Source organism: Mercenaria mercenaria, chromosome 4 (assembly GCF_021730395.1).
Source record: "Mercenaria mercenaria strain notata chromosome 4, MADL_Memer_1, whole genome shotgun sequence".
NCBI classification, from domain to species: Eukaryota; Metazoa; Mollusca; class Bivalvia; order Venerida; family Veneridae; genus Mercenaria; species Mercenaria mercenaria.
In genome coordinates this window covers 81,773,838-81,786,818 of record NC_069364.1, presented here as the reverse complement: position 1 = coordinate 81,786,818, position 12,981 = coordinate 81,773,838, and the positions used below count along the sequence as shown (strand labels likewise).

At 32.9% G+C, this 12,981-nt stretch overlaps 1 protein-coding gene across 1 annotated transcript in view; it reads right to left on the bottom strand.

Annotated features, from left to right (window-relative positions):
* The window catches only part of LOC123553028 (EF-hand calcium-binding domain-containing protein 6-like), an 87,197-nt gene that overhangs the window by 70,517 nt on the left and 3,699 nt on the right, over positions 1-12,981 (bottom strand). The window contains exons 3-6 of the mRNA XM_053542301.1: positions 12,216-12,325; positions 10,434-10,553; positions 1,067-1,188; positions 142-208 (exon numbers count right to left, since the gene is read on the bottom strand). Coding sequence (XP_053398276.1) covers positions 142-208; positions 1,067-1,188; positions 10,434-10,553; positions 12,216-12,325 — 419 coding nt within the window. The remainder of the gene's footprint in view (positions 1-141; positions 209-1,066; positions 1,189-10,433; positions 10,554-12,215; positions 12,326-12,981) is intronic.

The window sequence follows — 12,981 nt, the reverse complement described above, 5'->3', positions numbered from 1 at the left end:
GATAATCAGATAGATTTTCCCAATCAGCTAATGCAGCCAGCTTAACCCTCCAATATAAGTCAACTAATGAATGTTGTAAGTATGATTTTGTTTAATAAATAAATATGCAGCACTGAAAATATATGTTCAAAACAACTTTACCTTTTCTTTAAGCAGTTTTTCTATCATGTCAACATTGATTTCTTTAGGAGTTGGCGGAGTTGGGAATCTGAAATGATTTACTTTTTGTAAGCTTGAATCTAAAGATTCATAATGTTACGCTTATTATCAAAAAAGTTTTTGATCTCAAATTAGTTTTAAATGTAAGACAAGGATATTATAGGGATGGTGCTCAAAGTCCACTTTATTCAAAACTCAAGCCCTCAAATACTGGGTCAAGACAGCCTTATTTCATTTTCCATGGAAAAAACAAAAAGACACATGTGTGCTTTGTGACCGTTTTTTTCTACAATATAATTCATGTGCACAATTTATCATTTACAATATCCTTGAATATTAATTGTTGGTAAGAAAAATGCTGTAACATGTCTGTCTGTGCAAGACTATATGGATTCGTCGGGTTTGGAAAACCCTGTCTTGCATGGCTGGCATGTAAGATCTTTATATTCCTACACCATTGCACCTCCAATTTTGATTTATAAAAGCTGTTATGTGTCACTTTTAACAATTACCATTTCAATTGATCTATGTATCTGTTAGCTCAGTTGTGTATTTAATGAAGAATATGAATATTGGATAGCACCAACCATCCAGAAAATTAAGTGTTACCGATATTTTGTGAATGATAAAACTGCATTTAAGGCAAACTTACTCCTAGCTTAAGTTAAGTCTGCAAAACTGAGGTACTGCTGAACAAACCTTCCAAAAACCTTACATTTGAAAAGTAGGTGGCAGTGATGTTTGAGGCATGTGGGTGGGGGAGAGAGAGGCTAAACAAGCGATTCATTCATATGGCTAAATTTCTATTATCTTGTTCTATTAGTTGGCTAAGCTCACATCTCTGTCTTAGCATTAATTAGTTATAAATATTATACTTACTGAGTATAAAGATATAATAGTCACTTACTTTGGCACTCCATTTGTAATTCTGTCAACCTGTCGGCGACCCCCTGGAGAATTACCTCCACTCGAGTGAAACTTGTCCAGGAAATCTGCATACCGCACTGTCCCATTTGGGTTTTTGCTCACCTTAAATATTGAAATCATATGATGCAGAAACACTCTAAATCTTGTGTACATACATTCTTAGAAAATATTTGTTAAGTAAAAATATTAAATGCATTAAAAAAACACTTGATTAAAATCTAAGCAATATTAAAGCAAACACACCTGCTAAATAATCTAATTCTATAAAATTTATTGAAAAAACATCTTCACCAATCTATATGTGTAATAAAACATGTTTTTAAATTAATGAAAGAAGTATGAATAGAGTATGTTATATCTTACTGCTGAACTCAGCCTAACCTACTGCTTACCCAGCAGTACTCATATAAAACCAATATCAGCAGACCAATTTGAAGCATTTTTATCAATTCAAGGGGGAAATGGCTCTACTGAATTTAAAAAATCTTTAAGACTATAGAATGTGTTAAGTTTTTCTTAATTAAACTTCTATTCAGTACAACCTATAGTATAATTATTGAAACTTCCACTTCCTATGGTGCAAAATAAATTGTACCACAATTTACTAGTAAATGGAACTATAAGTTCACTTATGTTAACATTATGTTAGTTAATCAGTTATTTCAGAATTTTTTTTCACTATGTTCCTAAAGTTATTTGCAGAAGACATCTTTAAAAATTACATTTTGAGAATCGTTTAAACAAGATACATGTTATAACAGCTGAAGTATTTTGAAACATATACAAGTTGAACATTTTTTTAAAACTAAAAGAACTAAACTGAAAGGTTCTGGTAGTACGTACTTGGTTAGGTAATATAAAGAATGTGTTTAAAAAAAAAGAGAGAAATTCTATTAACCCTTACAATGCTGGACATGACTGGTTCTGCCTTTGCGACCAGTGTAGATCATGATCAGCCTGCACACCCGTACAGTATGATCATGATCTGCACTGTTCGCTATTCAGTCGGGACCATTTTGGACAGCACCCCTTTTAACAGTTAATGGTACTGTCCAAATTGGAAATGGACAAGTTCATTATAGAAATTTAGCATGGTTAGGGTTAAACTAGGAAAAATATGCCTCAACAGATATTTTACATCCACGTTTTCATAGTAACACAACCTGCTTTGGCCTCAAATATTTGCACCATCTTCGTACAAGTGTTGCATTATTTAATACAATGCAGTGTAAAAGTATAACTCAAGCACAAACAAACTAAATGTACAAGCTTTCTCTAAAAGCAGCTTTCATTCTTGGATAGAGTTAAGCGCCATGAAGAGTCTATAAACTGACTTGTTAAATAAACTTCAGTTACAGACATTTAAAGTAAACATTTAACAAAGGTCATAAGAATAGCCATATGGAAGGTGCCATTTAAGGTGATACTAATATAGCTTTATTAATGAAATGCTTTCATTTTATCCTTGTCACTTGTACAAAGATGGCCATATTGGCCTTATGTTTGAAGGCTGATGGCCAATAAGACTGCCAGAAATAATAACAAGAGTGCCAGACTGTCACAAAATACGCCAGTCATCGAACTTGGCCTGATTCAAGGGGCATAATTCAAGAGTGCCTAGGACAATATGGGTGGTTATCGTACTTGGCTGAGATATTATGCCCACAAACATTGTTAGCAAGTTTGGTGAAGATCAGATGAAAACTGTTTGACTTAGAGTGCGGATCTTAGGCTAAATTCAGAGTTTTTTAGTAATTCAAGGGCCATAACCAAGAGTGCCTGGGGCGATTTGGCTGGTTATCGAACTTGGCGGAGATATTATGCCCACAAACATTGTCAGCAAGTCTGGTGAAGATCAGATGAAAACTGTTTGACTTAGAGAGCGGACAAGGCTAAATTCGCAGTTTTTCGAGTAATTCAAGGGCCATAATCCAACAATGCCTGGGGCGCAATTTGGCTGGTTATCAAACTTTGCCAAGATATTATGCCCACAAACATTGTCAGCAAGTTTGGTGAAGATCAGATGAAAACTGTTGGGCTTAGAGAGCGGACAAGGCTAAATTCGCAGTTTTTCGAGTAATTCAAGGGCCATAATCCAAGAGTGCCTGGAACGATTTGGCTGGTTATCAAACTCGGCCGAGATATTATGCCCATAAACATTGTCAGCAAGTTTGGTGAAGATCCGATGAAAACTGTTTGACTTAGAGAGTGGACATGCTTTAGACGCCCCTTGCCCGCCGCCACGGGTGTTCACATATGACCTGCTCTTTCAGAGACGGGCGTATAAAAAGGCCAATAGGAATTAAATCGCTTGCTTGATAATAATCTGCAGGCCTTTTTTTCATCAATTTGGGAATGCCACCGACACCGGTGGAATTGGGAAAATGCTCTCGGAAATTGTCTTAATTGGGACAATTTGCAAATTACCAAGATCTACATAAATGTGTTTTTGTGTGAAATATTAATGAATTGCATTTCAGTATTTGTTCAACAGTATTATAATTTACCTAAATATACATACAAATCAGCAAAACTATCTTATAACAGCAAAAACCCTAAAAGGTATAATCATTTGGGAATTTTAAATTCAACTTTGGGAAAAAAACATACTTTTTTGTATTGGGATTACCTCCTTTTACAGGAGGTAGATTTATAGCGGAAAAAAGCCCTGATCTGCTTATTCCATTCCATACAGACACCCTAAAGTTTACCAGTTAAAATGCTTATTTCTGCAATTGGTGTTTTCTCATATTGGCTCTTCAAAATTTGGTATTAGCTTAACTTGTTTCATATCATATGCACAATTTATTTAGTTGTGTGTCCAGTATCGAAAAATTATGAAAAACATATAAACTACTGATGATTTCATGTCATCCTACAGTCTGTGACTCACATATACAGTCAAACTTCATTTGCTCAAACTCAAATAATTTGAATATCGGCCTTCACTTGAACTTATCATCAGGTCCCGCTAAATTCCCTGTACAATGTAAATTGATCGATGTCTCAAACTACTGATAACTCAAACAAATTTTGCCAGTCCCACTGTGTTCAAGCAAACAAAGTTTGACTGTATATATAAAAATATCAGATGTACTTTGAAGATGAAGATGGTCTAAAAATCATCTGAAAAATCAAAATAACTTTAATGAAGTTCAGAGTATGTATCCATGCAACTATATCTGCAACTGTTGTTAATGCAAACTATTTTAATATTTGTGTAAAACTTGCAATTGTGTTACATGAGAAACTTTAAACAATAGCATGCAAAGTTCATACAATATTAGTTTCTTCAGTGCAAAAAAGTATTAATTCAAAATGCTGTAAAATAAACAATTTCAAAAGGCTTATCTAACATGCATTATGCTATCTTTTAAAATAATTGTACATTGAAAATATATAACCTTAAAACTATTTCTCATTTTCATGTATAAAATATAAAACAAAACAAAGAAAAGTTAATATCATGCTTAGATAAATGAATATTCCTTTTCAAAAGATTTAAAGCATTTTAACCCTTATCATGCTGGACACAATTGCAGTCTGATCATGATCTGCATGGTTCCCCATTCAGTCAGTATCTTTTTGGTAAGCACCCCTTTTAACAGTAAACGGTTACTGTTCAAACTGAAAGATGGACAAGTTCATTATAGAAATTTAGCAGGATAAGGGTTAATCTGACTTCTAACCATCAGACTTTAGATCAAGTGATACTGTTTATTTTCTTCAGAAAGTGCTACCTAAGGAGGATTTTGTGGCTGAGATATATTTATTTTTAGGGATTCTAATGACTGATGCCAGTATATATTATATTTATACTTTCATGAAAGTAATAACTAATTTTTTTTTTGTTTTCAGTATTCCTTGATAAACACTGACAGGTCCAGAGAAAATGCCTTGCAGACATTTTGAGGAATACAAAAGCATTCAAATTTCTGCGTAATAATCAAAATATAAAAAAGAAATAAAAAATGGTATGCTATTTTCTTACCATTTTACATAATTTTCAAATTTCCTGGTTTCTTGTTCCTTCTTTGGTTTGACAATATTGTGCTTTTATTGTCCAATTTTGTGACATTTCTTTAAATATTATGTTATTCTTATTCTTTCTGTCTAACCTATGTAATCTGACATGTTTCAATCATACCCAAATATTCAAAAGAAACACATATGGCATTGTCAGACATTTTCAATCAACTATGTTTTTGTGAGTTAAAATTTATGCACAAGCATTACCTAAAAGTTATTACATGACTGTATGACACAATCAACAAAGAAGGAACTCCCAACCAGAGCAATAAGAAAATATAAAATGGCCAGTGATGTCCCATGCAATGCAACATGCTTGATATTGCTCTTGAATAATAACTAAGTGATGTAACAGCTAATGTCAATGTCATATTCCCTTACAGAGAGAAAATATTGCTTAATGGTTTGACATGTATACAGTAAGCAACTTGGACACTTGAAAAATATGTGCTGTTAAAATAAAAAGGACCCTGTTGTAAAATCACTTAAGTTTACAAATAACATGTTACTATAATCAGTCTTATTTCTCATAGATTAATTCTTACCTTTAATTAACTTTTATATTATACCAGATTTATGTTACACCCATAAAATATATATCTAACCTTTAGCCTGCAAGTGATTCTGCCTTTGTGACCAGTGCAGACCAAGATCAGCCTGAACATCCAGTCAGTAAATTTTCTGTGACCACCCCTTCTAATAATAAATGGTATTGCCCAAACTGAATGATGGACCAGTCCATTTTAGAAATTAAGCAGACTAAGGGCTAAAGTAGTCTCAAAAGCATGTATTTTTTAACATACATATTTTAATCCTTATCAGGCTGGCCACAATTGATTCTGCCTTTGTGACCAGTGTAGATCTTGACCAGCCTGCACATACATGCAGTTTGATCAAGATCTGCACTGATCGCCATTCAGTCAGTTTCTTTTTGGTAAGCACCCCTTTTAACAGTCAATGGTACTGTTCAAATTGAAAGATGGACAAGTCCATTATAGAAATTTAGCAGGGTAATTGTTAAGACAGTGTAAGGATTATAATTCAACTGAACTTAATTTCCTCAAACATTTAAGCAAAGTGAACCCTTTCAACCCAACATGTCTTCGTACGTAATTTCAACACAAGAAGATTTTCTTTTCCAAATGTCTGAACTGCTTACTATATAAATACTTTTAAAGTAAATTAATCATTTTTAAAACACTGTGAAAAATTAGTTCTAAATTTCTACATACTGACATTAGCTTCTTTTAAAAATATTTCTGACATCAAAAAATCTAAATATCTATCACAAGTTATTTCTTACCTTTTCTAAAGCCTTGTTGATATAAATATTAGCTATTGATATTAATGGGTAACTATCTATAATAAAATACAGGTAAACCTGTTACAATGACCAACAATATGTACAATATTACTATATGCATTTATGACAAATTCACTGTTTAATACTTCAGGCTACTGGGTGTTCTTTATTCCAGATCTGTGGGGTTAAAGTTTAAACTGCTACAACCATTTGACACTTGTCCCCCATTTTTATAAATGCTAGCCTAGAAATCATACTTTGGGCTGGCTGTTCTAGTGAAACAAACATGCAAAACAGTGTATTTTTTAAATTGTACTATATTTTTTTCCGTTATAATTGCCTTTTAAAAGTCTGAGACAGCCAACTCACAGAATATTTGTATATTAGTACAAATAAATGATTAACTTTACAAGTCAAAGTGGTCATTCAAACAGGTTTTCTGCAGACAGTTAAATGTTTAATACAGACAGAAATACAGTTAACACGCGGTATCTCGAATTCAAAGGGATCAAGCGTTTTACTTAAAGAGAACTGAAATTCAACTAACAAGAGCACCGCCTTGCGGGTGCTGACGCTCATCTGATTTTTTTTGTGTAATAGAAATATTGTCCTACCCATGATTTTCTAAGTCTAAAAAGGACCATCATTCTTGCAAAAAGCAGGATAGAGTTATGTTTCTTGATGTTCAGTGTCCACTTATGATGGTGAAAAACTGTTGCAAGTTTTAAAGCAATAGCTTTGATAGTTTATGAGAAAAGTTGACTTAAACATAATACTCAACCAAGAAAATGATTTTCTAAGTCCAAAAGGGGCAATAATTATTGCAAAAAGCAGGATGGAGTTACGCTGCTTGCTGTACAGGGTCAGCTTATGATGGTGAAGAAGTGTTGCAAGTTTCAAAGCAATAGCTTTGATAGTTTAAGAGAAAAAGTTGACCTAAACATAAAACTTAACCATGAAATCTGATATTTTCTAAGTCCAAAAGGGGCCATAAATCTTGCAAAAAGCAGGACAGAGTTATGTTTCTTGCTGTACAGGGTCAACTTATGATGGTGAACAAGTGTTGCAAGTTTTAAAGCAATAGCTTTGATAGTTTAGGATAAAAGCTGACCTAAACATAAAACTTAACCAAGAAAACTGATTTTCTAAGTCCAAAAGGGGCAATAAATCTTGCAAAAAGCAAAATGGAGTTATGTTTCTTGATGTACAGGGTCTGCTTATGATGGTGAACAAGTATTCCAAGTTTCAAAGCAATAGCTTTGATAGTTTGGGAGAAAAGTTGACCTAAACATAAAACTTAACCAAGAAATCTGATATTTTCTAAGTACAAAAGGGGCCATAAATCTTGCAAAAAGCAAGATAGAGTTATGTTTCTTGCTATACAGGGTCAGCTTATGATGGTGAACAAGTATTCCAAGTTTCAAAGCAATAGCATTGATAGTTTAGGAGAAAAGCTGACCTAAACATAAAACTTAACCAGGCAACGCCGACGCCGACGCCGACAACCGCTCAAGTGATGACAATAACTCATCATTTTTTTTCAAAAAATCAGATGAGCTAAAAATGATGTTTTGTGCACATGTTTTGGGGATGGGGCTTGAAAATGTCTTTGAGACAGCCAAAATTTTGAGATAAGCAAGTTCCAGATATCGAGTTTTAACTGTATATATATTATATACTGTATGTGCAGTAAGTCAGAAATGAGTAGGAAAAGTTTCAGGAATTAATCTGTCCTTACTATCACCAATGATCTACCGTGATCTATCTGTCCATGATTTTTATGGCCTATAGCCCTGCAAATGATCTACATTCTGCAAGCCTAAACTTCAAATGAAATGAAAATATACAACTAAAATATTTACAGACAGAGGACATACACACTAATGACACAAGTGTGAAAATACCAAAATACATTGGAAGGAGCATACACATAGTTATCACCACTCACAGTTTGAAGTTTATATATCGTGCATTAAGGGATAGCAACATCATAGCATAAACTTGTAAAGACAGAATAAAAACAAGAGCACCGCCTTGCGGGTGCTGACGCTCATCTGATTTTTTTTGTGTAATAGAAATATTGTCCTACCCATGATTTTCTAAGTCTAAAAAGGGCCATCATTCTTGCAAAAAGCAGGATAGAGTTATGTTTCTTGATGTACAGTGTCCACTTATGATGGTGAAAAACTGTTGCAAGTTTTAAAGCAATAGCTTTGATAGTTTATGAGAAAAGTTGACTTAAACATAATACTCAACCAAGAAAATGATTTTCTAAGTCCAAAAGGGGCAATAATTATGGCAAAAATCAGGATGGAGTTACGCTGCTTGCTGCACAGGGTCAGCTTATGATGGTGAACAAGTGTTGCAAGTTTCAAAGCAATAGCTTTGATAGTTTAAGAGAAAAAGTTGACCTAAACATAAAACTTAACCAAGAAATCTGATATTTTCTAAGTCCAAAAGGGGCCATAAATCTTGCAAAAAGCAGGATGGAGTTATGTTTCTTGCTGTACTGGGTCAACTTATGATGGTGAACAAGTGTTGCAAGTTTTAAAGCAATAGCTTTGATAGTTTAGGATAAAAGTTGACCTAAACATAAAACTTAACCAAGAAAACTGATTTTCTAAGTCCAAAAGGGGCAATAAATCTTGCAAAAAGCAAGATGGAGTTATGTTTCTTGCTGTACAGGGTCAGCTTATGATGGTGAATAAGTATTCCAAGTTTCAAAGCAATAGCTTTGACAGTTTGGGAGAAAAGTTGACCTAAACATAAAACTTAACCAAGAAATCTGATATTTTCTAAGTACAAAAGGGGCCATAAATCTTGCAAAAAGCAAGATGGAGTTATGTTTCTTGCTATACAGGGTCAGCTTATGATGGTGAACAAGTATTCCAAGTTTCAAAGCAATAGCTTTGATAGTTTAGGAGAAAAGCTGACCTAAACATAAAACTTAACCAGGCAACGCCGACGCAGACGCCGACGCCGACACCGACGCCGACGCCGACGCCGACAACCGCTCAAGTGATGACAATAACTCATCATTTTTTTTCAAAAAATCAGATGAGCTAATAATGTCAGTTTTGCAGTAAAACTCATTATGCCAGGCTGCAATCTAATTTTCATCAAATGTCGAAGTAGAGAACTTATTCCAAGGTACATGTACCATTTAATCAAGCACCTGCATAACTTCAATGCAGTGTAACAAGTTGAATCTTGAAATGTTGCTATACCTAACTTGTACCAGGAGGAATAGGGTGATCTTCGTGAAAGGTAGCAAATTTTGTTATACAATAGCTGGTATCACAATCACTTAACACTGGGGTAAAATGTTTACATTCAAAGGGCAGATAACTGTTTTACTGGCTGATGGTATACTTGAATATTCAACACTTCAAAAGCAGCATTTAAAAAAGCAAGGGAATAAAGTTTACGCTTCAAATTTGTTTGAACAATAAGTTGAAAACAGCTTCATTTGTTTTACTTATTTCCATTGATTATAAGTTAATATTCACACAGCATATGTATGGTGTAATGCTGTTACTTTCACACCAAACTTAGGTCACTATGACAGGGGCTGGCATGAAGCATTTACTTAGCCATTTTGAAGAAAAATATATATAATTTTTGACAAGGAAACCTAATGCAGACATTCAAATGCTATTCTTATTAAAATACATATTATATTGTTATTAACTTGAAATTATAAATTATGCTCTATTATAATACAAATCATGTTATACAGTAACCATGACAACAAAATGGAATGACTGCATGGACAGGAGAGCTAAGTAAACACTTCTACCACTTAGTTACTCAAATCATAAAATCATGAGAACTGTCATGTACAAGACTGATGAAAGATGAGTGTTTTTAGAGATTTCAGGTAGGTAAGAGCAAAAAGGCACCAGATGCAGGCATTAGTGCCATACACTGGTAAGACTTTCATGCTCTTGCCCACATGTTTGTCACACACGGCAGTGTAAGAGAGCAATATTATGGAGCAGGACAGCGAGAGTACCTTGGCAAGGACTGCTTCAAATTGGTCTGTGGTTAATGGGCTACAGAAGGCTTCAAGAACCCGCCTAAACTCGCCTTTTGTTACACTGGATGTCTGATCAACATCATAGGTTTTAAATGCCTGAAAGGGAAAATACAAGGCATTCAGAGAGTACTCTAGAAAACAATATTTTTCATATTACTTGCATTCTAAAACAACATTTATCAAATATGAATATTATTATATGGAAATTGTGTGCCATTTTTTGGATCATAATCTTTGATTAATCTATTGTAATGATGTATGTTATGTTAATATACTAAGGACCTTATTTTTATGCTTACAAAATTTTTTTTTTTGCTTCATAATTTTACGTTTGTACAAAATTGTACATTATTATATAATTCCATCATTTATTATTAAATGACCATTTCATTTTCAGTTTAATGTGTCATGAATCAAACATAGAAAACTTTCACTCTGCAAATTTATCAAAACGCCACCAAAGAAAGACTTAAATTTCATTGTGTGGCATTTACAACTGACATCATATTTGCTACTGGTATTTAATTTAATTACTTCCTATATTTCTTGTATCAATACAAAACTAATCAGTATTAAATTGAAGACAATCTGAGAATCAAAATATTTGTCAGATAAGACACCCATCAAAACATTTAAAATTATTCAAAATTATGTACTATGAGTAAATAATAATAATTCACTATGACCTTTATTTAGGTAAGTTCAATATTAAACATCATACTATTAAAATTGTGAAGTCATTGTTAAACCTTGGTTAACCATCACAAACCTTGATTCAACTGTTACAATATCAGTTGGCTTTTTGTAGGTCTATGGTCATGAATGATATAATTGTTTAATTGTTCAAGTAAACTGAAATTCGATCTCAGATCAAAATAATAGATTGGTTTATAACAATCAGTCAATAGAGCACAAAAAGGGTATGTTTTGTACAGAACAAAAACATTAATTTTTCAAACTTTCACTTCAGTGTTTAAATCAATTTCAATGAAAATATTTTAAGTAATCTTCTTAAAACAATTTTTTCTTCTTCAATGTTTTAGCAAGAATACAAAACATATATATATATTTGAATTTAAATAAGTTTCAGTTGTAGAAAAAAAGAGAAGTTTCTAAAGCCATTAGTTTAATCATTTTTGCATAATAAAAATTCCAATTTTTCAAAAAGACCAAAATTTATCAAATACAGGGTTTTCATAGTATACTGTAACAAGAAAGTTTAATGTCTGCATTTAACAATGTAATTTACATTCCACAATAGTTTTATGTCTCATACACTTCAGTCACACTTTAGTCATGGTCATAATATTACTGTTTCTATCAAACTTCTACATTTCTAATTGTCCTTCAATAAGCATATTTTCTGTAAAACTTGACCAAAAGGAAAAAAGGGTACCACGAACAATGACCATCGATGTATGTTCTCTTTACTTACAAAAATAAACAACTACTGCAGGAATACCAGATATTTTTGCATGGGCAAAATTTACAAACAATCTTATTATACATACATGTATTAGAGGTTTAACCTTTGCTGAAGTTGTAACTTTTTTCTTAAATTAGAGTAATCAAAGGGGACATTTTCATGAAACAGTAAAAATATTAAATTAACAACCTAGTCCAAATAATAGAATGTTTCAGGACAGCATGATGACTTTTGACTGTCGCTGTCCTGTCAAGGATGACAACTATAAAATATCAGTTCATAAAATAAGTCATCTCGATAAGCCAAATGAGTATGGCTAAATAGAATTGTACCTGAATGATGCTGTCAGACTTGGCCCTCACCTTCTCCCGTAGCAGGGCCTCAATCTCTATACTAGATAGACTAGCATTAGGTGAGAGAATACCACTGTCTGACGCAGAACCTGTCAAGTAAACCATAAACATGAATGGCATTCTTTTTTAAAGGGGGACAACTCTTTTAGAATATTTTAAGTATCCAATTCTAAGGGACAGAATGGTAAAAATGTATTGGACAGATAGGTTGTTTGTAAAGATGTTGTTCGTTTACTAAAAATTTCTGTGGTTTTGTGATATACTGCAAAACCATAACTTGAGAACATTGTCCAAACATTAAACTTAAAATATTCTAAGAGTTGTCCCCCTTTAAAAAAGAATGTCATTTGTAAAGAAATAAAAGTAAACAATTGTCAAAAACAATGATTAACCTAGTTATGTAAAGTTTAAGCATCGGGACATTGTTGCAATTTGCATTATGCATCAGAACAAAGACATGTAAAAACTTTTTTAAAATGGTGTTTTTAAAGGCGTTGAACTGTCCAGAAGTGTGGCCCCTTCAAGCAGTCCCTTTCCGGAATTCAATACATATATGAGTAAATTGACAATAGTTTTGTAGAATAATATATATGATTTATAAGCTGTTTAATTTTCATGTAAAACAATTCTTTCTATCTATTGTAATAGATACGTTGTTTTGTTGTTGGGGAATAGCGAAAAGTCAGTTTATGGTTTTTTATGTTTATTAAAATAATATATCCAGAATAAAATTTAAGATGTTGTC